General features: G+C 36.3%; 1 protein-coding gene across 6 annotated transcripts in view; it reads left to right on the plus strand.

The window, feature by feature from the left end:
* RALYL (RALY RNA binding protein like) overlaps window positions 1-24707 on the plus strand; it is a 370851-nt gene extending 346144 nt beyond the window's left edge. For 4 of the 6 annotated variants that reach the window (XM_066564255.1, XM_066564263.1, XM_066564271.1 and 1 more), the window contains 3 exons: window positions 554-667; window positions 4999-5177; window positions 21511-24707. In XM_066564255.1, the coding sequence (XP_066420352.1) occupies window positions 554-667; window positions 4999-5177; window positions 21511-21621 (404 nt within the window). In that variant the 3' untranslated portion in view covers window positions 21622-24707. The remainder of the gene's footprint in view (window positions 1-553; window positions 668-4998; window positions 5178-21510) is intronic. The other 2 variants (XM_066564281.1, XM_066564295.1) reach the window with 2 other exon arrangements.
* Window positions 24708-24940: the final 233 nt, after the last annotated feature.

Consider the following 24940-nt stretch of genomic DNA (forward strand, 5'->3'; position numbering starts at 1 on the left):
AACTGAACTGAAAGCTTTTGAAGCAACAAAACACGACACCTCTTGCAATGAGTTTTTGACTGGAACATAGCCTTCCATTCCTGGATGCCCTAGCACTTATATTACCATTCACTCTTGCTGAGAAATACATGCTGTAGGGGATCTATTTATTATTGTCAATACTATTACAAAAGAGTCCAGCAAAATAATACTGCAAGACTGTGACAGGTCTATAATATTTGAATTATTCTTTCACTATAGGCTGTTTTTAAGTAAAAATTACTTGGATTTATGAAGATGTTTTTGAGATGTTTTTCCTGAAATTACTATTACTGAGCAACACACCTTCCATGGATTCTTGCCAATAAGGCTTAGAATTCTGTGGTTTCTAGGATTCTGCATTTTTAACTAACAATGCTAATTTTAAAAGGTAAATCTCTGAAAATATTGACAAAAATGAAAGAGTGTAATTTCTACTAAACCTAAAAGAAAAAAAGAACGTGTTTTGCTTGGGGGGGGGGAAGTTACCACAAATATAGTTTATTTCATGTTTTGCATTTTGCTCTTTCCACAGTGAAATCAGATGAGTTGCAAACAATCAAGAAAGAATTAACTCAAATCAAAACAAAAATTGACTCCTTGTTAGGGAGACTGGAAAAGATTGAAAAGCAGCAAAAAGCTGAAGCAGGTAGGTAAAAGCCATTTTTAGTGGAATTAATTAAATTAGAACCTTGTTACTAGTCAAGCAAGACAGACCAAAGAGAATGGAAGTTTTCTGAAATTTTGATACTTAATGGAGGCCTGAAGCAAGGTAAATCAACTCTCAGGTAAAACTACTGGCAGAATAGATTAATATTCTTCACAGAACGTGCATCATCATTTAAGAATCATCTTTAATGGTGTAGTAGGAAAAAATAATCTTTCTAGTTGCTCTGGAAACAAAACATCACTAAAAAACTGACTGAACAGAATTAAGCTAGACATTTTTGACCATGGGAATGCTTGTGCTAGGCACATTAAGTATGAATAGATGGTGTATATCAAGAATTATTGCCTGGGCAATAAGCAGGAGGTAATAGTCACAGGATGAAGCAAGAAAAAAATTCTGTTTGATGTAAGGAAAAGAGATGCACCTAAGCATCATGCACCTAAGTATAGTGAGTTGACCAGAGAGACCATACTGGTTCCATCCTTGGAAACATTCAAAACTCATTGGGCTCATGGACCTATGGACCTGTGCTAAAATTTGAGTTTGTCTCTGATTTGAAGGGGGATTGGACTTGGAGAGCCCAGAGATACTTTCCAACCTCAGTTATTGAGTGAAGTTGGCCTCTTCGTAAAGCTGGTTACAGCTCCAGTTTAGCTTTTTTCTGGCTTAAAAAGTTTTGGTTTTAGTCAAACCTTGGGAATGAAAAAATCCAATACTACTTCATAATTTAATGAAGTCAGTGCATAATTCATTTTGTTAGATGAATGATCTCACCGGGCAGCACTTTAAAGTCATTCTGAGAGATAAAGTTGCATTTTCACCACAGCATATATAAAAAACAAGCCCAGTTCTTATGCCTGTCTATGGTATTTTCTTTGCTATTTCCTTATAGATCACATATATATTTTTACAGGAGTTTTATATTAGTGAGTTGATTTTGTGAGAGTCAGCATGGACTCCTTATCTCATGAAAAACTCAATTTTTTTTTCACCACTCCATTCTGTGATAAAACCTTTTTCTGAATTTTGTGTGAAATGTGTGAAAGAAATTCTGCCTCAGAACCCACAACTGCCTGGCTGTCTGGACAGTAGTCAGTTACATGAAGCTAAAAGCCCATCAGGACACATAAAGAGAATTCCATCAAGACTGTCTAAAACATTACTGGGAATTAGAGGTTGAGGGTTATAAAACTGACACAGTCAAAAAAGGAATTTAGATATGGATGTCTCCTGTTCCCAAGTACTTTTTAAAAAAATATTGTTTGAAAAACAACCTACCTTTTCTTTACAATCATTTTCTAAGTTGACAGACAAGAACCAGTCCCCCAGATGTTACAGTTTATCTCACAAAGTTGAGGGCTTTTTTCAAGTCTAAGGTAAACCATTAGTAGAGATTGTGATTATCTCTTTCAGATCTGTGCAAATAGGTATTCATTAGGTTCTATTTTGTACTTTATGCAAGTTAGATAAAAGTTGGTATAATTGGTGAAGACATAATTGCAAGGCACTCCATGGAATCACTTGTGCACTGAAATATTCTTGATTGTGCTACCTTGGGGAGTTTTTATAAAAAATCCATTACTATGCAAAACAATCTGCAGATCATTGTACTTTGATATTCAATTTTCACTTTTGCTAAAGAACTATAGTGGTCTCATTTAAATAGAAATCAGGTCAAAAAGAAAAATTATTTGTATTGAATCACAGTCTTTTGGCTTCTGAAGACATGCAATGAATATCCTCAGATGTAAAAAAATGTTTTCAAAACATTGATGTTTTAAAACATCAGGTGCAGAACCTATCCCTCATATTCTTTGCCTCTCATTGGAGGGTGTGAGGAAAAAAACACCTCAAAGATACCAGTAAGAATGGAACCCCATTTAAGTTTCCTGAGCAGATGAAGAGGGTTATGCAGTCTGGATTATAAGTCTGAAGATCCAAAAAGATTTGTGTAAGCTACATCAGTAGCTGAACTCTTTCATTTAGAGTGTCAGATGGGAGATGATGAGGTGATTTTGTTCCTTCTCTATGGTTGGCAATGTTATTTATTATTTTCCTCTGCCAGAAGGTGTGGCCTCACTAAGACTGGGATCAGAGAGAGGATCTGTATCTCATTTGCACAAAGCAAAAATCAAGCCTTCATCTTGGTCTTTTGGTTTTCTAAGTTTGATTTGCTCTCCTGAAGAATATTTAATTTTTAATCCTAAAAGTTGATACATCTGGAGGAATGTGATGTTACAGGCTGGACAAGCTCAGTGCATATATCGGTTACTGCTCTACAGCTGCATGAAAACTCTCATTGCAGTAAAAGCTGATGATCTGACTTTTTCTATTATCAACCCCTAACCTTTCCCATAGGGGTAATATAGAAAATAGTATTTGCTGTACATAGGAAAACTGTAGAAATAGCTCCTTTATTTGCAAAAATCTGAACCAAGAAGCTGGGAATAAGCTGTTCTGACATGCAAAAAAAAAAATTTAGAGACTAATCTTCCTGTGATATTATAGGTTAGGCTTTAATTAGGCTCAAAGTTAGGTACTTGAGTTTAGTTTCTCAGAAGAGCCCAGAAGAGATGAGTACTGAGACGATATTTTAGCCTTCTCTGAAGAACCCAGTCTATGTTCTCATTAAGACAATTAGGTAAGTGACCTAACTTTTTAACAGCTGCATCTTAGATGGTTTCCCATTTAAATGTATTGTCTATGAATTCAGCAACCTTGTTTTTAAAAGCCTTAACCAAAACTGATTCATTGTTCATTGCCAGAGCTGAGTGACCTTAGAAATGGCTTAAGACAGGAAGTAGTAGGGCCAGACATAGAAGGCATAGATTATTCAATCTATATTTCCTTGTGCGTAAGGCAAATAACACAATCACTTTTAACTAGCCTGGCATTGTATGGAGCACCTTACCAATAGAAGATGAGGCTCCATGGGGTGAATCTTCTGCTAATATATATGACTACAGTACTGTCGGAGCAGCTGTCTAAGATGACTTTGTATTCTTTAAATCTAAGAACCTTTCTGAAGACATTAGGTGACTGAGGGAGGAAAACTTAATTTTTCTGTTTCTCCAGTAAGAGAAGTTGAAAATGAGGGACTAAAGACAAATGAAGGCTAAAGAGATGAATGTAAATGGCAAAATAAATGTGCAAAGTCAAAAGGTAAAACAAATGTCTTGGTTTAAGACTATGGAACAGAAAAATGCCATCCGATTTGAATAGTATGTGTAGCTGGTAATAACTTATGATTAAAAAAAAATAGAGCTTCAAAAATATAGAGCTTCAAGGCAACACTTAATTCATTGGTTGTCCAACAACATAGGTAATGAACTACTAGTGTTACAGAGCAGTCAGTCTTACAAAGGAGAAATATTTTGTTCTAGAAATTCTGTCATTGATCACCCTCAGACTGAAAAGACATTACTTTTCTAGCTGCATGCAACCAATTCTCTGGCCTGATTCACTCTGAGTACATAAAGTGTTTCATATAAGTTCCTGACATGCATAGAAATAAGACTCTGATCCCTCCAAACATTCTTCTAGCCAGTCTCTGTCATTCTTCCATCAATCTTTCTCTGGATTTCTGCTGATGGGATGAAGTTCTTCAGCATATCCAGGAGTTTACCAATACTTAGTCACAACAACGCAGCTACCTTCATGAATTTAACCAGAATAGATTCTTCAGGCCTCCATGGAAATGGCCTTTCTTTTTACCACTTTGCAGAAAATATAGGAAGCCAATATTTGGTTGATTGGAGGGGAACATTCTCCAGTTATTTCAGCACATTATGCTAGTGATGAGTAACAGATACTTTACTCCATAAAAATATGTTTACCTGTCTAAAAGTATTTGTTGATTACCTGTATGACTGTTAAGACATATTCACAGTCAATTAATACAAATTCTTACTCATTTATTGGAAATTAATAGCCTTCTGCTTCTCAGAGCGTAGATATTTATGTACTTCTCATTGGCTGCTCATGAATAAACATCTGGTGACTGTGCCAATTGAATTCCAAGGCAAAGTCAAGTACAGAAAATCAAAAAGCTGGATCTCCTGGCAAATCAAGCCTTCATCCACTGCATGGCATAGATGGGGTAGATGATCATATTGATATTGTGATTTATTTATGCACTAATTTTTGAAAGAAAAGTTTTCAATCATATTTGCCTGGTAGATATTACCACAGAGAATTTTACAAATCTAGCACATCTGGAGATGGAAGCTTAGGTTTCTTCTGCAGAGCACTTTCCTTTGCCACCAATAGGAAAGGTTACTGAATCTCCATAGAGTATGTTTTCCTTACAGAAGCCCAAAAGAAACAAATGGAAGATAATGCTGATTTGATTCAAGAGGAATGCATATCAGAGAATGCAGATAACTCTACGGAAGAGCCAATTGAAGGAGGGCCAGATGCAGATGGGGATGGAGAAGATATGACTGATGGGATAGAGGAGGATTTTGATGAGGATGGCAGCAATGAGCTGGTAAGGAATAATCATGACCTGTCTGTCTATATGGTTCCTACAAGTAACCACAGAGAACCAACAGTCTGGATTAAGATAAGCTCAGAGCAGCACTGTGATGTTCTGTAACTAGTGCCCAGACCTATACTACTCATACAATATAATATCAATTAAGCATAGGAACCTCTAAGCATAGGAGAAATAAAAAAAAAATATATTTTACTACATTTGGTAATTTTAGAAAGGAAATAAAATGCAGTTTAAATTGGTTTACATTTATTATTTTACACATGTAAAAGTGTAGAGTGCTACTTTTTTTCTTTTTTTTTAACTGCTGCTTTTCAAAATTAAATAAGATTCTAAAATGGTGAACTTTTTCATTATTAAACACGTGCTTTCCATGGTCCTGAGTCTCCATGGGTATACTCTGTGGGCTGTATTGGCAGATACAGGTTTTTTAATGAAAGGATTTTTCCTTAAGAAATGTTTGGGTTATCCGCTGCACCTTTCATGAAATAAAAGCATTTCATTTAGCACCATTATGATGCTAAACTCCTAAGTTCTTCTAGAGCAATATTAAGAAATGTTTGGAAAGTGAGATTTATACCTTTCTATGCATTCATAATAAGAATGGAACAGTCACAGTGGTTTAGCCTCTATAGTACTCTCCCTTCCATTCTGATTTTCTTATTTTGCTTTGAGCTGAAAAAACTTTTGTTGCTCATTGTCATTGCTTGCATTTAAAAATGTAATGTAATGTATGTACAGTAAAAATCTTTTAGTGAAGCAGCAGAAGTCAGTTAGCAAGCAGAATCAAGTCTGGAGTAATGGGGCATATGTATAACCAGCGGTCTGTGCTGCTTACTGCAAAAGCAATTCACACCTACTTGTAATTTTTTCAGGTTTGTGTCCTGTTAGCCAGCCCAAGATTTGAATTTCTATATCCTGAGTAGCATTATTCCTGGGAGAAGCTACTAAAACCTGAATTCCCTCATTTTTTCACATGCAACGGAGAACAGATGACATTATCCCTTTTTCTTAAAGAGACAGGTTCTCCTCTTCAGATATAAGGGATGTCTGTAAAAAACTACCACTCTGAATTTGTAGGGAGTTGAAATTTTGTAATTGATAAATACTTGTAAATATAAATTCCCACCATGTCCAATACCGGACCAACTGAAGTGATTTTAGCAATAGGGGCTTATTGCTAAAAATAGACCAGAGTTTAACAAGAATGGTGGGTTTTGCACTAATTAGGGATCATACTCCCCATTACACACAACTAAGTAGGGATGTTAACATACAGTGCATTAGACTCTGATTGCTCAGTGCCGTCATTTTACCTTGTGGATTTGACATACTTAGCATATATCCACACTATATGACACAAAAAGTAGAAGAATTTTTTCATCTATCAAAGGCCTCAGCAGGAAAGGCTCTATAAAGCAAGCAGCACAGGAAGAACTCATTAGCAGTGAAAGTCTGGAACTGGCACAGACACATTTGCACACTGCTGCTTCCAAGTTAAAAGGCCTTTCCAAGATTCATGTTATGGAATCAGTTGAAGCGCAGTGCGGTGCAGACACAGCTCCAAAGACAGCTCAGAGGTCTGACACACGCATCTATGGCAGGGTGGGGAACCAACTCCAGTTTCTCTGCCTGTCATCACTAAGTGCATGAGTGCTGGGAGGAGGCAGCTCTCTGCATGTGGAGAGTGGTGTCCTCTGCATTGCATCCTGGCATTAGTGGCATCCCCCCATCCCAGCATGAAGGTAGCAAGGAAAGGCCAAGGAAGAGGACTTCTGTGCATCCACTCAGTCAGGTGCAGCCTAGTGCAATGCCAGGGCAGTGGAGCCAGGCAGCTTCATGCCTTCCACCTTCCCAAAGGCTGAGACCGTCTAGGTGAGAAGCTGGCAGTACTGTAGACTTTAAAACTTACAACTAAGATTGTCACTGATGTAAAATCCCTGTCCCTTTCATCCTCCCTTGCCATTTCCATCAAATTTTGGAAGAGGCTACTTCACCTTAGTTTTCCTGCCTGCTGCGATGTGATAATAACACTTTCCTTCTTTTGCAAAGCCCAGGGAGGTTAGTGAATGCAAAGTTGCAATGGATAGGATAAAGGATTGCTCAGCAAAGGATTGCTTCAAGGAAATCTCAGGGTGTTTTCCACAGAAAGGCAATTATAAATTGCCTTTCTGTGGAAAACACCCATGACCTGAGATTTCTATAAATTATGTATATTTCCTCTACAGTTTTTACCCAAAGAGTCAGCAGTATCAGCCTGTAGTTATGATATGGAAATGGTAGTTTTTGATGCATATTGTTATTTCAACTGTTTTATACTGACATATATTTATGTAGATATAGGCCAATTCCTTTAAGATTTAGTTCCTACTCCAATCATTGATAGCTCTGTAAAGGGAAAGACAGTAACAATACTACCAAATATACAGCGAATACCCCCGTAGAAATACTTGGCAATTCAGTCTGCTTCTACCCATCCTGTGTCCTCTTATCTAAAATTGCCCTCTGTCTTTTGAAAAGTAAAGTAGATATATAAGATTGTTATAAAGCAAGTCCTAAGAGATGTTGGTATTCTGTTTTATAAAAGCTAAATTGTTTAGGAAAGAAAGCTGACTAAGAGTAAATATGTAATTTTGGAATGGAGACAGTTACAAATCTTTTGAGAAAAAAAAGAAAGGTTAAGAATTAAACACATTAAGTGTGACAACAGTAAGAAAAAACTTTCCATGTAAGAAAAACATTACTATTTTGTGTAAAATAGTAACATTGGACTAGGAATTAAAAAAAAATTCTCCAAAAGGCTTTTTTAAAATTAACTTTATAATGTTTTCCAAATATAGAGCTAAAGGAATTTAAAACAATGATTAAGAAAATATTTTCTCTCACCATTAAGACCAGAGGAAATAGAAAAAATATTTAAATGGGCAAAGCTAATGCCCTGAAGTAATTTCAGCAGGAAAATTTAATTGGGAGTCCACTAGTATGAAAAATATTAATAGAGGGACACAGGGAAATTACTTAAATTTAGATATTAACCTTTAGTGAGTTCTTCAGATTTATCTGTAAATCTTCTGCCTGGTCATTTTCCAAAACCTGCTGCATGTTTGCAGAACAGAATTCTGTTCTCCTAATGTTGTCAATAAAGGGAGGTATTCAAAAGGTCACACCCACTGCCAGAGTCTAGGTGCTGCCACAATGGAGCCTCTGAATCCATATATGTTGGTCTCCATCTTTGCAGCAGAGGACTCAAAAATACATTTCTTTCTTTATTTCTAATTCTAACTTAAAAGGAAGTGACTATGCAGGATGTATGCTGGGGGTTTAGGTGGTAGGATCTGTTCTCTAAATTCACACTGTCTATTTGAAGTAACAGGTTACTGCACATTAACTGAGTGATGGCAGCTGTCCTCATGCCTGCTTTCAGCCTAGATCAACTGTAAAGAAAGACACAGTCTGAGTTAAGTCAGGCATGGATTTAAGAACCCTTCAATTGTCTGCCCGGCTGCACACACAAAACAATACCACACTCAACAGCTGCACACCTTCTTCCTCCACCATATAGAAGAGGATGTTGTTCAGCCTTGCATTGTAATTTTCAATGACTAAAGACATGCCCACAAACAGTCATTATGGCTCAGCTAAAGTGTGGGAAATTTTAACACAGCACTAACTTGATTGCCCATCTGAACTCCAATTCAAGACAGGATGCATTTAAGGCACCTGCTGCAGTCATCAAATACCACCTCTAGAGAAATCTTTTTTGTACTATTTGCCCAAAAGTGTCTCTCAGTAAATGTCTCCAGAGTTTCAGACACTCTGGGTTGAAGGATCTCCTTAGAAAAATTCCGGAAGAATTTTGCTGCATTTCTATACTGAAGAGTTCCTTAAAAGGTGATCTCAGAAACATGATCCATCTATGTTAGAATATGTTAAAGAGTTGGCTTCAACTTGCTCAGGGAAGTGCACCATAAGCATTCATCCTCATGCTCTCACACAGCCTCTCACTCCTGCCTATACAAGGGCCTGCATACTTTGTCGTTTATATATATATATATATATATATATATATATATATATATATATATATATATATATATATATATATGAAATAGTCACTGGTTTATTATGTAGCTCGTGAGCTTACTTTACAATTCATGTCATTTAACTGACCATCAGAGGTAGTGAGAGGGATTGAAAACTTCAGATCTATTTCCTTTGCTCCTTTTAGGTAAAAAACCAGGTAGTTTGTTATCCTGGGTTTGACTGGACCCATAATTCAGACTTTCATTCCATTCCTAATATTGAACAGTTTCTAGTAGCAGTGAACTTAAAATTCCTATGTTCCTTTCTAGTGCATTCCTTTTAATTTAAACTGTCCCTCAACAATGTTGTGACGAAGACAACACACCCATCCCATTTTATGGAAAATGGGCTCTCCTGAAGAAAGATCTTTATGTTTACTTAATTAAGTTCACACAAAAATCACAAACAGGTCACAAATTACCCAAACACAAATCTCCAATGATATTAGGCAGGTCTTGTGTGTCTGCAATGGCTTTAAATTGTAAGTAGTGGGAAGGAAAACAAATAACCTTTTCTTACCCCTGTGGCTGTACATGGGGGAACAGAAAAGTGACCTTTGCAACCCAGTCCAACCCGTTACAATATTTGAGCAGCAGCTTATCCTCAGTCCCTCAATAACAAGTCCCTTCTTAATATAAATAGCATTAATATTGTGCAGCCTGGCTGAAAGATTGAAGGAAGAACATTTCTGAATTAGCATGCTTGGTGGTTCCCTAATTCTGCTGATTTAGCACATGGACAACCCAGTGCAGACCCTGAATATTTCATATATCTTCTCTAAACTTGTTTCAAAGGGTGTTGATCGGTCATTGAGGAAGCACTGATCAAGTCATTGCAGCCCCCTTGTAAATAAAAGAGGTAGCTACAAGTTACTTCACTGAAAGCCTGAAGTATTACAGATTTTGTAATACAGAAGTATTACAAAAAAAAACACAAAACAATTTTAGCCAATGGTTAATAAAATACCAACAAAATAATTAACTGTAATGAATTATAGACAAGCACTCATATATGTATTACATTGCCTGAGAATAATGGTTCCTATCAAACTGTCAGCCTTTCATAGTAAATAACTATAATAGTAATAGCATGGTAGTGGTCCAGTAGTTGAGCATTCAGTACAGCAAACTTTTTTTCTAGTAGAGAATGTGATGCAAATACAGTAGATTTATGGTGTCATAACTCAGATCCAACACTGGTTAGTGCTTGGTTGGAATTTGAAGGATATATTCACAATCACAGCATTGTTTTTATGCTGGTGTAGCTGTGCTAAAAGTAATGAAGCCAGACAAGCAATATTAGATGGGAGTTCCACAATAATGAGTCAACTTTAATGAGATGTCTTAAGAGGCATTTTTATTAAATTATTTTAGAACCAAAGATACAGAGACTATAAAAGGCCCAGTTCCGGTTACAATGTAGATTTACAGCAGTCATTTCAACAACAGTTATAGTTCCCTTTCTATTAAGTATATTTCAGTTGTATTTACCTCTCAAGGGTATTTTATTTCTTACTCTTGTCCTTTTCTCCACCTCCACACTACATGTTTTCAGTGTATCAAATTTGTTTCTAACATCTGATAAAGAATAATATTTCAAATATTAATACCAGAAACTGCCACGGACATAAAACTCAGGATATTCCTCTTGTTGCACTGATTTTCATTATGCAAAAGCAACACCATTATGATATAATAATAGCTATATTTTTTGTAGAAATTGATGCCATTATCATTTAAATCAATGAAACCAACTAGTGCTGTGGCTAAAGCTCATCAAAAACATTTCCCTCTTGTCACAAATGGGTGATTTAGATTGCTTACAGGTACACTATCAAAGCTATTAGCAAAAGTAGTTTTAATCTGATGTTGTAGAAGAGTAACTAGCCAAGGTTCAGTGGCAAGGTTCACTTGTAGTACTGTATAGCACAGTCATTTGAACAATGATTCAAAACTACCAAAGCACAAATCATAGTTACCATACTAAAAGGTTTTGTATAATACCAGTCACTTCCCAAACATCTGCCATTGGTAAATGGTCTGTCTGCTTCAAGTAACCTTGAGAGGCATCCCAGCTCAAGGGGAAACCACCACCCAACAACCAGGCTGCTCAGCTGGGACAGTTCAAAGAAGGCCCATTTAGGCTGTCAGATTTGTGGAATATAGTGGCTGTATTGTAATCAAATTACATGCAATGGGAAAGGATTGTAGGAGACTCCTGCACCCCCAACTTTCTTTGTTCCTTGATAAGTGAGACTTTGAAAAGCTACCTGCTGTTCATGTGTTAATTGCATGATGGGTGTTCCAACATCACCCAGCCAATGCTCCCTGGGCCACTCCCTGCTTTTGTGGGTCTTCAGAGAACAGATTGCATCTAGAGGAGTTCTTGGCTGTCTGGGCTATGGCTCAGGCCTTTACCTCTTTCAGAGTCTGAACCAAATTACCACTAGTTTGGTAAAAGGATTGATTGTATGCATCACACCCCTCCTATAAGTAGCTAAAGTGAAATTAATAGCAAATCTGTGTGAAACTTTGAAACTTTCTCTGCTTTAATTATTTTGTATTGAATTCAACAATGAAAATACTCAGCAGAAAGTAAAATAAAATCTAAAGAAGAAGAACTAAAATTTGTCTGATTAATTTCATCTAGTTTAAACGCAGTTTCAAGTAGCAAGATTAATCCAATATGTGACTGTGTGATAGTACTGATAGTACTCAATTTATCATTGTAATTAAATAAGATTTTTCATTGTCCATTTAGATGCCTGCTTTTTCAGTCCATAGCACAGGACAGACAAGACTGACTCTTCTATTATCAGCCAAATTAAGCTGATTAGGCTTGTCAAAAAGTTCAGTAGCTATTTTAACAACTTGCAGCTTTCTGAATGCATTGTACAAGACTACTGAGAAAATAAAGGACAAACCTTATAATTAATAGCAATGGCTGAAGCCGAGTAGTGCCAGAAATCTTATTCAGCTTACTTTAAAAATCACTAAGACCATGCAAAATTTTGTCTTTTCTATTGAGTTTACCATTCATTGAAATCTTGTATTCAGTGTCGGGGAAACATGATGCTCTTCATCCCTAAGACAAATGAATAGGTAAAAGATTGTGTTCACTTGATAAATATCAGAGATGTTTGTACTTGAGCAACTTAAGAAAGTCATTAGGGGCACCGTACCCGACAGATACTAATTCCTTGTACCTTCTAAAGCTGCAGTAAATCTAATAACCTGTGACTGAAAAAATTGAGAAAGTAATAAAAGCATGCAATGAAATCAAAAATTGTAAGAAACTTCCTGACATGCCCTTTTGTTATATTTAATATGTGCAGTAGCAGAGTAGAGGTGTTTGCTGTTCACTCAGTGTTGCATGAGTCATTGGAAGGACCTTGCCATTGCCCCTCCTCCCCATTTTTCCTGGCAGTCAATTTATCAGAGGAAGATTTCCTAAGTGATGTTCAGTGTTTTAACTGGTTTATGACTGACTACATAATGTTTTTCTCATTATTATTTAAATCCTATCCAATACATATCACATGGGAACCTGCAGAAAATGCAGGCAATGTTATAATGCATTTTGTGTCTCTTTATACTAGATTTTCCTGTCTGTAATTGCATTTTGGTAAAACAAATAAGTAAACTAATTTTATTGAATTCAGATCTATTCCTCTGAATCAGCTCTAAATCATTTAGTTCTCAGTTAAAAAATCCTCAAAACTTAAAATCATGAAACTTTTAAAACATTGTAATGCAAATAATATACTTAATTTACAGACATTAGAATCTTATGGATTTGACGAAAAGGAGCTTAAAAAATAATGTTTTTTCTCTCATTTTTAAGGAAAGTATGTGGGATCAGGAATTTTGGGTTCTGTTCTCAGCTTTGACACTGACCCCATGTGGTAGGCAATGTGTCTCAGAAGATTGAATGTGCAGGTAGAATTAGCACCTCTTTCTGAGGTCAGACCAACAGGTGCCTTTCTTTGACATGTAAGAAAGGAGCATTTCCAACCATTTAAACTTATAAAAATTAAATGCTTTCCAGTAAAGAAAGATATCTGTGGAACAGGCAATATATTCTTCATTGAATTTTTTACTTTTTTCATTGCACTGTGCCATCTGTCTTGGTCTGCCTGAAGTCTCAATCATTTAATAAAATAGTCATGGTGCTTGATAATTTTGAGACAGTAAATATTTAATTTTAATGGCTCAGGTTCCATCAAAAACACCTGTTTTGCCTCCAACTTCAAAACAAAACAAAACCACACACCAATCAGTGAATTTAATCAGAGGTAAACAATGCTGTCAGAGCAGGCCAAAAATTCTCTTAGACATGTAAACAAAATACTTGCCTAAATGAGATGAACTCTTCTCTAATATAATGTAATTGACTTTAATATTCAGTATTAGTAGCCTCATTATTTTTATTTAGTCTAAGTAGATCCAAATTAGCTCCACAGATTTTGCTGGCCCAAAATTTATGAGCATAGAGTCAACCTCTGAGCAAAGTGCAGAAACAAGGACAGCCAAACACCTACCTCTTAGAAGCAAACCTGGATTCCTTTACAGGTGAGGACGATGATGACTTCTAAAAAATATCACAGGCTTTTTGCTGTACCTTATGGCTGAAAATGAAACATCAGAAATTAATTGAAGTAACACAACACTTTAAATAAGAAGACTGATTTTAGTTTCCACCCATGAATATTTTTGCCAGTCTAATTTCAACAAATTCTGGTGGAGCAGCCCTTCTTTTACTTACCTGTACTTGGGCTGATTCCAGTAAAATCTGGGTGATTTGCTGAAGGGGCTGCACAGAGTTTTGCTCACCCGTCACTTACAACCAACCGTCCCCATCTGTGCATAGGGGAAATAAGTATCAGAACAGTAACCTAGTATAGAAACCAAAGCAGCAGTATGAGGTCTGTTGGGAAAGTGGTGGATGAGAAGGGGGACACTGATGTTTTCTAGGCATTCACTGGGACAGAGATCCTCTGGAAAAACTCGAGACAGCCATCGGGTCTGTGCTATGGATTTGAGTCTATCAGCTTAATCATCAAATTCTAAGATTTAACTGAAATTGAGCAATTGTCATGCATCACACATTTTTCCTGGTGTGTCAGTCTTTGAAAATAAATAGCTTTAGTTCCCCTAAAAACCACTCATTTCACAGGCTTTATCGGTAACCTTGAGCATCAAAAATGCTTAATGGAAAACCCTCAAAGGAAACATTTTTCTGTTGAAATCCATCACTCAAGTAAAGAGGTGCAGACATTGAAAAGCAAAAATATTGTTATTTTTCCATACTAACAGGCAAAATTGTAATTTTTTTTTTTCATTACAAATTGCAGAGCCACTACAGCTAGTGACTCAATTATTCCAAAAGGTCTCCATTTTTTTAGGAAATATAAATGTGTATGAAGTAGATTTTCTGCATGATTAATATCAAAACATGAAAGGCAGATTGAATTTATCCATACATAGGCATTTACACACCTCAGAAAAGGGAAGTTATTTAGAAGGTGATAGAACTGTAATTGCCATTTTAGCAAAAAAAAGGCAATCAGTGAGAATAAGACAAGCTCAGTCTGCCAAAAAGAAGATTTGGAAGTTAATCAAATACCAACTTATCCAGCTTGTCATGCTGCTATGTGTGTCTGAAGTTTCCAAATTGTTGCTGCTATTGATATCTAAAATTACACTACAGTTCTATAGTCTTTCAAAAGAAGCAAAGTGTTTACCAGACCAAATAAATAAAGAATGAAAAGGCTAAATTCTTCTCTGCTTCCTCTTTGCAGGGTTATAATAATCCTTTCTCAGCTATTATGAGATTCTGCACCATTTGCAGACCACAATGTGACCCCAAGTCCAACATCTTGCTTTCTTTTTTTTTAATTAATATCTCTTGAAATCCTCATAAAACCAAAATTTTATGCACTACTGTGCACTGTGCATTCAAATAGGCATTAGGCAGGAAAATAAAAATAAAAAACCTGTTTTAAATAGGACCATCTTTTATTGCCATTTCCACCGGCATCACGCTGCCACAGCAAGACCTTCACAGATGACAGTTTTAAGCATATAACTCTACATCCTGTATATTCAATTGACTGTCTTAATTCATTATTCTGTCACCATTTAAATATTCATTTTGCATTGTTTGTCTCATTCCACTCCTGCTTCCTATGGTTTACTCTGGGCTTTCCCAGTATCTCTGTCTATGCTATATGCTTCCAACATCTTCTTCCAGCACTCTCTCCTTCCCATTTCTTTTCAATTTTTTTATGCCACTCCACCTGGTTGTTCAGTTGAGTAAAACTTCTGCCTCCAAGTACCCGAAAAGTCTCCAGTTGATTAGCCAGAACACTCCTCATCTCAACGCATTGAAATTTATTCCTGTCATTGCCAACCATTATTTTGCCTGGAATGGATGCCCTTTGGTTTTTGATACTTGTCTAAACTCTAATTTGGAAATAGTGAGAAAGTTTATTAGATGCTTTCTGCATAATTACTTTAAGGCAATTCTTCCTGTAAGCTCCTACTTAAATTTATTTTAAAAACACACTTCTTAAAACGTAGACATATTAGACATTAGACATTAAAAACACGTAGCTTAAAATGTAGACGTAGACAATGCATCCTTGACATTAGTAGGACAGGAACTTTTGCCATGACCATTAATACTAATTGGACCACCTAATCTCATACTAGAGAATTCCTACTCCTCACATTAAGTAGAGATTAATTCAGTAGGAATTTTAGTCTACAGCTTTTTTACACCACCTTCTAACTTAAAAGCATCCCCTCTGTAGCATTCAGGATGATAAAGTAGAGTTCTTATCATGAATCATGATAGGACCCAGTTGGACTTGCTTCTCATGGAGTAGGCACCGTCCCAAGAAACAGAAAACACCCAAGGTTCTCCAACGAGAGCCACACCCCTGGGAATTTGCTATGAATAGCCACTCATATGCAGGGATAAACAAAGGTGTAACATTTTTTTCTCTACTTTATTTGGCACTAGATCCCAATAAGGTGTTGTGTGTCCCTCAAGGCATATAGGTGTGGGCTGAGGGAACTCTGTGGACAGCATAACGGAGTGATGCATTACTGTATTTGGATTGGCTTTATCAGCCAAGAGAGAACAGGAATGGGAGTTTGGTGGGAACAGTTTCACCATGGTGTAGCAATGTGGTAAATATTCTGGTAAAGATCTGCTAAAATTCTGGTAAAGACTTCAGGGCAATGAGTTCTGCTCTGAGCCACCTCCCCACCATCCTACCTCTTCCACATCTGCTTGGAGATCCTGGCCTACCCCACACTCTGCAGAAGATCCACTCTGAAGGATCCACGCCTCCAGCTTCAGATCCTTCCCACTGTCACCAAAAACTGCGCTACTAGTCCCTAAGTCTTTTCCTACTGCTATAAAGGACCTTGCAGAGGAAGATTTTGCTGCAAAAGCAGTCTAACAGGAGAAAAACACACAGCCTAAATAAAGTGGAAAGATCCACTTCTTTCCTTCATGGCCCCACTCAAGGTCTCAAATGACCATGGTGACACTATTCCCAAAGGCATTCCTTCAGTCTCACACCTCACCATCATCTCAACTGCAGTGTGTCCTCACTAGCACTCTCCAAATATTGGATCCTGTCTCCACCACTACAACCAAAAGCATTTGTCACAATTCTGCCTGGACTCTTAGAAAGAAAAGATATGATGGTCTAGGGGAGAAATCAGTATCTGATAGGCTATCTTATTCTTCCTGCTGATTTTTATTGGACAAACAAGTGAAACAGAACATTTTAATACAGAGAAGATAGAAGTTTGTTTTCACTGATGACTAAAACAATCATTCTCACAAGTACTCACATAAATACTAGCACTTCAAAGCAATTAAGCTGTTCACTGAACAGAAAAACAATTCTGTAATATTTTTAGCAATTAAAGTGTGATTGGCAGAGTCAAAAACATAATGATTAGGTTTCATCAATTGAAGAAGGGTTTAAAGAAGGTGCAAGTCATTCTTTTATTTGTCTTTTATTAATATTTATCAAACTGTACAATCACTCTATTTATTAAATGCAGAGAATATTCTATCACTAGTTCATTACAAAAAATCTTGCATTACTGCCATCATTTTGTTTTTCATGTTTTGCAAGGGTTCCAGCTGAAAGCAGCAAAAGTGTAATGCACATTCATGTTCCCCTGCTCACACATACTGAACTGAGCATTTACATTTCATATGGGGGCATTAAACTAAACCACCTCTATGACTGTTACTGAGTTAGAGATTTGCTGCTTTAAATCAAGGGACAAAGTGCAAGGTATACCTCAAATGAACACAGCTGTGAAGTCAACGTGATAGCTAATACAAATTCACTGTTCCTTGGTAAGCTCTGCTTGTTCTTCTTGGCTTCCCACTGATGATGAAGGATGCTGTGTAAAAGCCAACAAATGTGCATGTCCCCATGGTACCTTACAAATATAAATTACAGTGTTTTGCATTCAGTCTGAGTGCCTGCTTAAGAGAAAAGGAGGATATTGCCTTGAGTTAGACATAGATAATAAACAGAATGGCAATTTGCTTTACTACTTTCTGTACTGCATTATGATTTTTCTCATTTTACATAAATATCTAGATCAATAATGGCTAACTAAGTTTTGGCTATTTTTTGTATTTGTTCTGCCTTTTTTTTTTAATGCCTGCTCTGCAGCAGATTCCATTTTACACCTCTTTGGCTGTCCAGAAAGTGCATTTCGTAATGAAAAGAAATTATTAAAGATGAAACCGAGTATGTTATCCTCGAGGACATAAGAGCAGCATCTCTAGACTTGCATTCAGAACTCTCAGTTGAGCAGATACCGGTATTAGGAATGAACATCAGATGTAATGAAAGCAGTTGTGCTACAATTGCAGTTTGAGGTAGCACAAGTATGAGGGCCAGCGTTGGGAATGAAAGGACAGCGTACCTGCTGCATTTTAATGCAGCTTGCCGTTGTTTTGCAGAAAGTGATGCATGGCAGTCACATAACCTTCTATCAAAGCACAGTCAGACACCAGCAAAAACCTAGTCTCCTACTCAAGAGGAGCCTGCAAAAGATAGATGTGCAATTTTACCAAGCAGTGGTCAACAGTAGCTTCAGATGCCTCCATTACAGTTATTAAAATGAGAATTCCAGTCCTGAGAACGGGTTTGTCTGGCAAAGAAAAAGAGACAGAAGAGTAAGAGGAAGGATACTTGAGGCTTTGGGTTTCAAGTTCACATGTATCTATGAACCATCATCTATCCATCCTCTTTGTAGCTGCATTTTCTGAGAGTTTCTAAGATTAATTTGATTGCAAAATCCATTCAGAGGAAAGGAATTTTTAAAAACAGATGCATTTTTTCAGATGAATGTCTTTCATTTGTCTGTATTTTGGATGCTCTTATTTCTTATTGTGGGGTAAACCATACGGTGAAGTCTGTAACAACTATATTCTGTGGAACTTTTCTTTAAGCATTTTCTTAACAAGATAAGATGTTAATCATGTACATCTTTTGTGACATTTAGTCATAGCACATTCCTAATGCTCCCTGCCAAAAACATATGCTGAATTTACCCTCTCATACAGTAAGATTTAGTCCTGCACATTTACCCAGAATGCTCTGACCATAAACCCTGTGAGAAGGAAACTATTTAATTTTGGCTTTCCCATGTTATATACACTGTGTATAGTTAAAATTAATTTAATCTAGTAGAATTTGAATTTGGCAAAAATGCCAGAAGGATTATACTAGAACTTTAACAACAGTAGCAATAGCATTTTTGGAAGACTGAAATACAGTGTTATGCCTAAGAAGAGTGTTTCCAATACCTCATGCTCAAAAAGCAATCCAGATAGGGAAAAAAGCAGCAGAAATAATTTCAGATGGAAAATGAACCAATAAATATTCCATAAACTCTCTCCATCTTTCTTTCAGAGATTATGATAGCAATTAGGGCAGCATATAGAATTTCTTTGATATTGTCTATGGATGCCAAGTCTATATGCTCAGTTGAATTATTCAATTCTTAAAATGCATTATGTTCAAATCACACTTTCTAAAGTGGTTTTCTGTTAGAACTGCATCAAATGAAAGCCTTATTACTGGCTTAAATGTAATTCAGTTCATCCTTGTTGTGTCAGGAGATGTTTTTATATATAAAGGGAAAGAAATGAAAAAAAAATTAAAAAGCCCACTAGTCATCATGAGGGTTTTTTAATATCATCAGCACTGCCATAAAGGCAGATGATAAATGGCACACTATTCAGAAGAAAGAAATGGGATGAAATTAGCATTGAATTGCTCTATATTAATCATAGCCCTGAATTCTTGTCATTACAGGGAAAATAAAAGTTTGGCTCTTTTAGATTATAATGTTTCCTCTCAGACTTTACCATTATTTCTAGTGAGAGGGAAATAAGAAATCCATGTACTGAAGGAAGAACACAGGAATATTTTCAACTGGTGGAGTTGCTAAATTTTTGTCACTGTTTCCAACCAACAGCAAAGCAGCATTGGTGACTTGGGTCCAGATGGTTAGCAACATTAATGTTTCACAATAGTAACCTAATGAAGCTCTTTAGTGCTGTGACAGGTAAAGGCCTGAAAAGTTTATGGCAAGGAAAAAAAGCTTTGATAAATAACTTGAAAATCTGCCTCTTATTGCTTTCATAATTGTTGCTTCTTATAATAGCATAAGGGAATGGCAAAGCATAGTTGAAAAAAAGACTAGAAAAGAGCAACTCTCTTCGGAGCTAATAGGATGTACAGTGGGATCTTTTTTTTTTTTACTCCTTCTAAGATGAATAGCTAGTTAAAAACCATTAAGCCTCTCTCAGACTTAAGGAAAGAATTTAAAGGTCTTTTTTATTATAGCTAGTCTCTCTAGGGATCAGACCTAAAACATGAGAGATGATTTTTCTCTGTGCAAGTAGAGAATAATAGTTTCTGGATGATTTAACTTAAAGAAGAAAATTCTGGGATCTCTCACATGAGCTTTTCTCCCTAATCCTGGTTACCTGTGAAGACCACAACCACAGATCTGGTGCTCTCTTTGCAGTGAAGGGGAAATCTGATGCCTGACTTCTTCAAAGGTCAGGAGCCCAGTCCTGCAGTGACTTGGATGTTTCTGGAAAACATGGTTTTCAGTAAATAGAAATTTTAACAGAATTTTTTTTTTCATTGAAGGAGGTGGAAATTGGCTGAAAAGAACATCTGGAAGCTTTTCAGCCCTTATAAAACAAGATAGACTCCACACCCCCACCCCCCCCCCCAAAAAAAAAAAAAAAAGAGTGCAGAAAAGATTGGCTGGATTGGCTGAAAATATTTTTATATTTTTCCTGTCAACATTTTTTTTTAAACTAAAAAGAAACCATCTACTTCTGCTAACATTCTCTACTGTCAGTTTTCCAAACAGATGCAATTAGGAAAGTGTTGTCAGTTTTCCTGTGGGTAGGTGGAGCTGGTGTGCATTATGCTTTCCTGCAGCATCACTCAATGCCTACTTGGAGCTGCTAGCATTAATGGGTCACATAGCAGGACTCAGATATTTAGATGCAACCGGCCTCCAGCCTCTGCTGGAAGAATGAACCTTTAAAGTGTTGGCTAACACTGGACTTTTGCATTTTCACAATGTGGCTGATAAAGCAACAAAAGATACCAAAGGATATTTAGTTATATCCTATGGCAGGTACACAAAAACAGTAGCAAAATAGGCAAAGTAAAAAGGAAGCTACTGAGGAAAAATCCATCAATCTGGTAACCGTAGGCATTGCTGAAAGCATACAGCCAATGGAAATGGAGTAAGGTATATAAATAGCATGATGGGACTGAAGCAAAGAATTCTACATGCAATTTATTTTGATTGAATGCTATTATGCAAATAAAGCACTTCATTGCAAAGCCGCCAAGATACATTATTCTATTTCCTGCTGCTAAAATAGAAATTATTCAGGAGTTGTTTGCGTAGCATTATTGAGGGGAGCTATACTTCAGCTTCAATAGCTCTAGTTTGATTTACTGTTATTATTTTGGGCCATACAGTCAACTCAAGACTGTTGCACAGTCCTGACTGCCCACTGCTGCAGGAGCACTATTCTTCTTTTAACCTTCGATGGTTTAAGGTGGGAAAGCATTATAGACATTGATATTTGCTTGATTTGTGAAAAAAGTCAAGTCATAGTTCTCTTGGCTCTTTTCCCTTTGGCTCTTTTCCAGCTGTCTTGGTTTCTTTTTGAGGTTCTCCTGGAAGAAATTCTATGCTTTCATACTAAAGCCAACATTTCATTCTCAGTTTCTACAGATCAAGTGATGAAATGTCATGTGTGAACCCCCTGAAGGCTGAGAAGAGAAACTCTGACTTCCCCACAGAAAATTGTGAACTGCAGTTTCTTACTGGCTGACAACAACTTTGACTCAATTTGTATGAAACTCAATTTACTTATTAAAATGGACATTATTGTTCAAATATTAGAAACTCCATTTCTTATATGTTCTAAGCTGTACAATTGTCAGATTTTTATGGTTTAGATTGTAAATGTGGTTTTCTCTGGCTAATTATTGGTATTATTTTTTTAATTTTGATGTCTTAAAGGCCAATGTACTGTATCATAATAATATGAAGGACGTATTTAACAGGTGTGGAAAACACTGTATACAAATGTATATTTCTAAAAGCTATTTTTATGATTAGCACGTTTACTGTTTTACCATATTTAGAGTCAGGTGATATTGCACTTCTTTGTTTACCGCTTAGTTCAAACAAGACCATTTTTATCAGTGCCACAATTAAATGCATTGTATAAATGTATTTCCCATTATTTTATTCAATTTATTTGTCATTGGAAATAATTACATTTGGTAATAGAATAACTTCTAAAAAGTGAAAATGTCAAAATAAGAGAGCAATCCTTGATAAACTGTAAATTGCATCCTCCTGTAAATCCTCTTCTTCAGATAAGCCCTCTCTGTGATGCCATTCATCAGATAGTTGTTACAGCTGTTCTTGCAAATCTTTAAAGGCAGTTTGTTGCTACCATATGGAAAGTCAGTCAGCCTCCTGTCTAGCCAGAAAAATTACTTATAGCCTGCCAACATCTGACACCCTGAGTTAGCCTACTTATTACTTTTTGGGTTCTTTTCTGGCAGTAGTCTTTCCACCCACAAATTCCTAAGGCCCTCCTAAAAGCCTGAAGTTGGAATAATTAATTATTACAGATGTGGGGGGAATCTCAGTATAGAATTTTATAATAAATCATATTTCCTTTTAAACAGAATGGATGCATTATTTCTCTTGTGTTACTGAGACATTAAAGGTAAAAAAAGCATACAGGCACAAGGACTTCTTCCCCTAGAAAAGTACCAACTTGTTCACCATTCCAAAGACAGACCTCTTTAACATTGCAGATGACATGAAACAAGGAATACTTATTTATTCATCCACATCTTTATGTGAATGGTACTCATATAGAAAGAGACATGTCTTTAAAGTGATTGCAGGGTCAATAAATTATTTATTACCTACAGCCTCCCAAGAGGGAGAGACATTAATTTAGGAAGTATCTTACACAGTCAAATGGAGCACAGACCCAGTCTGCAGCATTAAGCCCTGATCACTGAGCTCCATGACTGGGGTACTTAGTATTTCAGATCATCCAGCACTACAAAAATGAACTCTTGCCTTGCCCTTTCAAACATTCTCTGTAGGCTGAAAACAAGAGAAAAACAAAAGGTACCAGAGAGACTTTTAAAAAGATATAATTTTAAATTTCTGTTCTAAAAAGCAGTTTCTGAGATGACAGGTTCACCTCAAGTAGTGTGGGTGTAAGCTGGTGGGAGCTCAAGGTCTCTGGTCAAGTTTCTGGCATGGGGATCATCAACAAAGAAGGACTGATATTTTTCAAAAATTTGGAAGCAAAGCATACATTTTAATTGCCTATTACTGAGTAAGAATTTTTTTCACTAGGTAGCTATGTGACATTGCACTCTCAGTTACATTTGTGTACCTTATATTTAGCTTGTCTACTGTATGTGGAGTTACATGGTTTACAGAAGTGCTGAGTAGTACCCAGCTCCTTAAATAAGGAAAGACTAGTATAAGTAGCTACACCTGAGCATAAAGAACTGCAGCTTCAGAGTTTATCAGGGCTGACTCTCCAAGAAAAGTGCAGGAAAAAAATATTACTCCTTGCAAGTGAAATGTTAGATCAAATCAGAGGGTGAAATACTTCTCCATTTTCTATCTCTTAATATAGGTTATGAACATTTTTAACTGTAAAAATGCAAACAGAATTGCCATTTTGGGATTTCTGTCTCCAGCTGACAGCTAAAAAATTAGGAAATCCAAACTTCAGCAGCACAAGGGGCATTTAAATCACATAAACTGTTGGCTGACTTAAAAGATGCAGAAAATCATCCAAGGAGATCAGTTCTGATATTGGTGTTAATAAACTAGATATGTGAAACATCTAGGTATATTGTCTCTTCACCACTTCCATTCCAAATGAGCTAACACTCACAGAAAGCACTCTGAGATTTTTACACATTCTTTACAGTCATTAACCTTACAGCATAAACTCACACAAATGATTGCACAATCATAATGTTGACACTGTTTCACACCACAGCTTAGGTCCTGAATATATTTTGAACACAAAAGTCATCTCTGATGACACCATGAGGCACTATTTCATTTGCAGGCCAGAAGATTGTTACCCCATGCAGCCTGTTACTAGTAAGGTTTCTCAATGGCATGTTTGCTTAAAATCACTCCAGAGGATGCTGGTAGCTTCGACAGAGCTTGCTTGTTCTCTGCTGTCCATGTTTGCAGTATGCTCGATGTTGTTTGCCATCACCTGTTACTTGTTTGACATAAGTTTTGTCAGTTGTGGGATTTTTCAACATTGCTCATCCCTTGCAATACAGAGGAATAGGAAACATAAAAGATCTTGTCAATCAGTTTGGACAGCCAACAGCCATAAAATCCTTTACAGACAGTCCTGAATCAAACCAGTTCATTTTCTACACAGATATATATGCTCTGTGTATTTCAGATATTTGTTTCAAACATGGGCAGCTGCATGAATGGAAAATGTTTACTAAAAAGCTTTAAAGTTTGGATCAAGAAAAAATATTTTTACTTTTGTAAACCCTTGTACTACATATTGTTGCAGTTCCTATTAGTTTTCTCTGTAGATCCATTTTTAGTTCTGAAAAATCACTCTACTTAAACTATGTAGATAACTATAATCTTGTTAGCAGTCCTATTTTTAATTGGTGCCACTGCAATTTAGATTTGAAACATTCAGAGTTTGCCCATTAGAGCAGATTGATGGTTCATTACAGTTTTCTTTAAAATGTTGTAACATAATTTTTACATGTCTGTAAATAAATATTTTCTCTGATTTATGCACTAATTCAGTTTTGCAATTTCTTCTCTTAAAATGGGACTCTACAACACTTTCCAGGAAAAATGTATTTCTCTCATGGAAAAATGACATTAAATGGTAGTACAACCATCCTTCACAAACTTTCAAAGCAGACCAAACAGAAGGAGGCATTCAAAATATTAAGTACTAAACTTCAGTAAAATGTATAAAAATGTTAAACCTGCTATCATTTTAATATTTTGATAAATTTAAGCTCCAGT

This window comes from Molothrus aeneus, chromosome 1 (assembly GCF_037042795.1).
Source record: "Molothrus aeneus isolate 106 chromosome 1, BPBGC_Maene_1.0, whole genome shotgun sequence".
NCBI lineage: Eukaryota > Metazoa > Chordata > Aves > Passeriformes > Icteridae > Molothrus > Molothrus aeneus.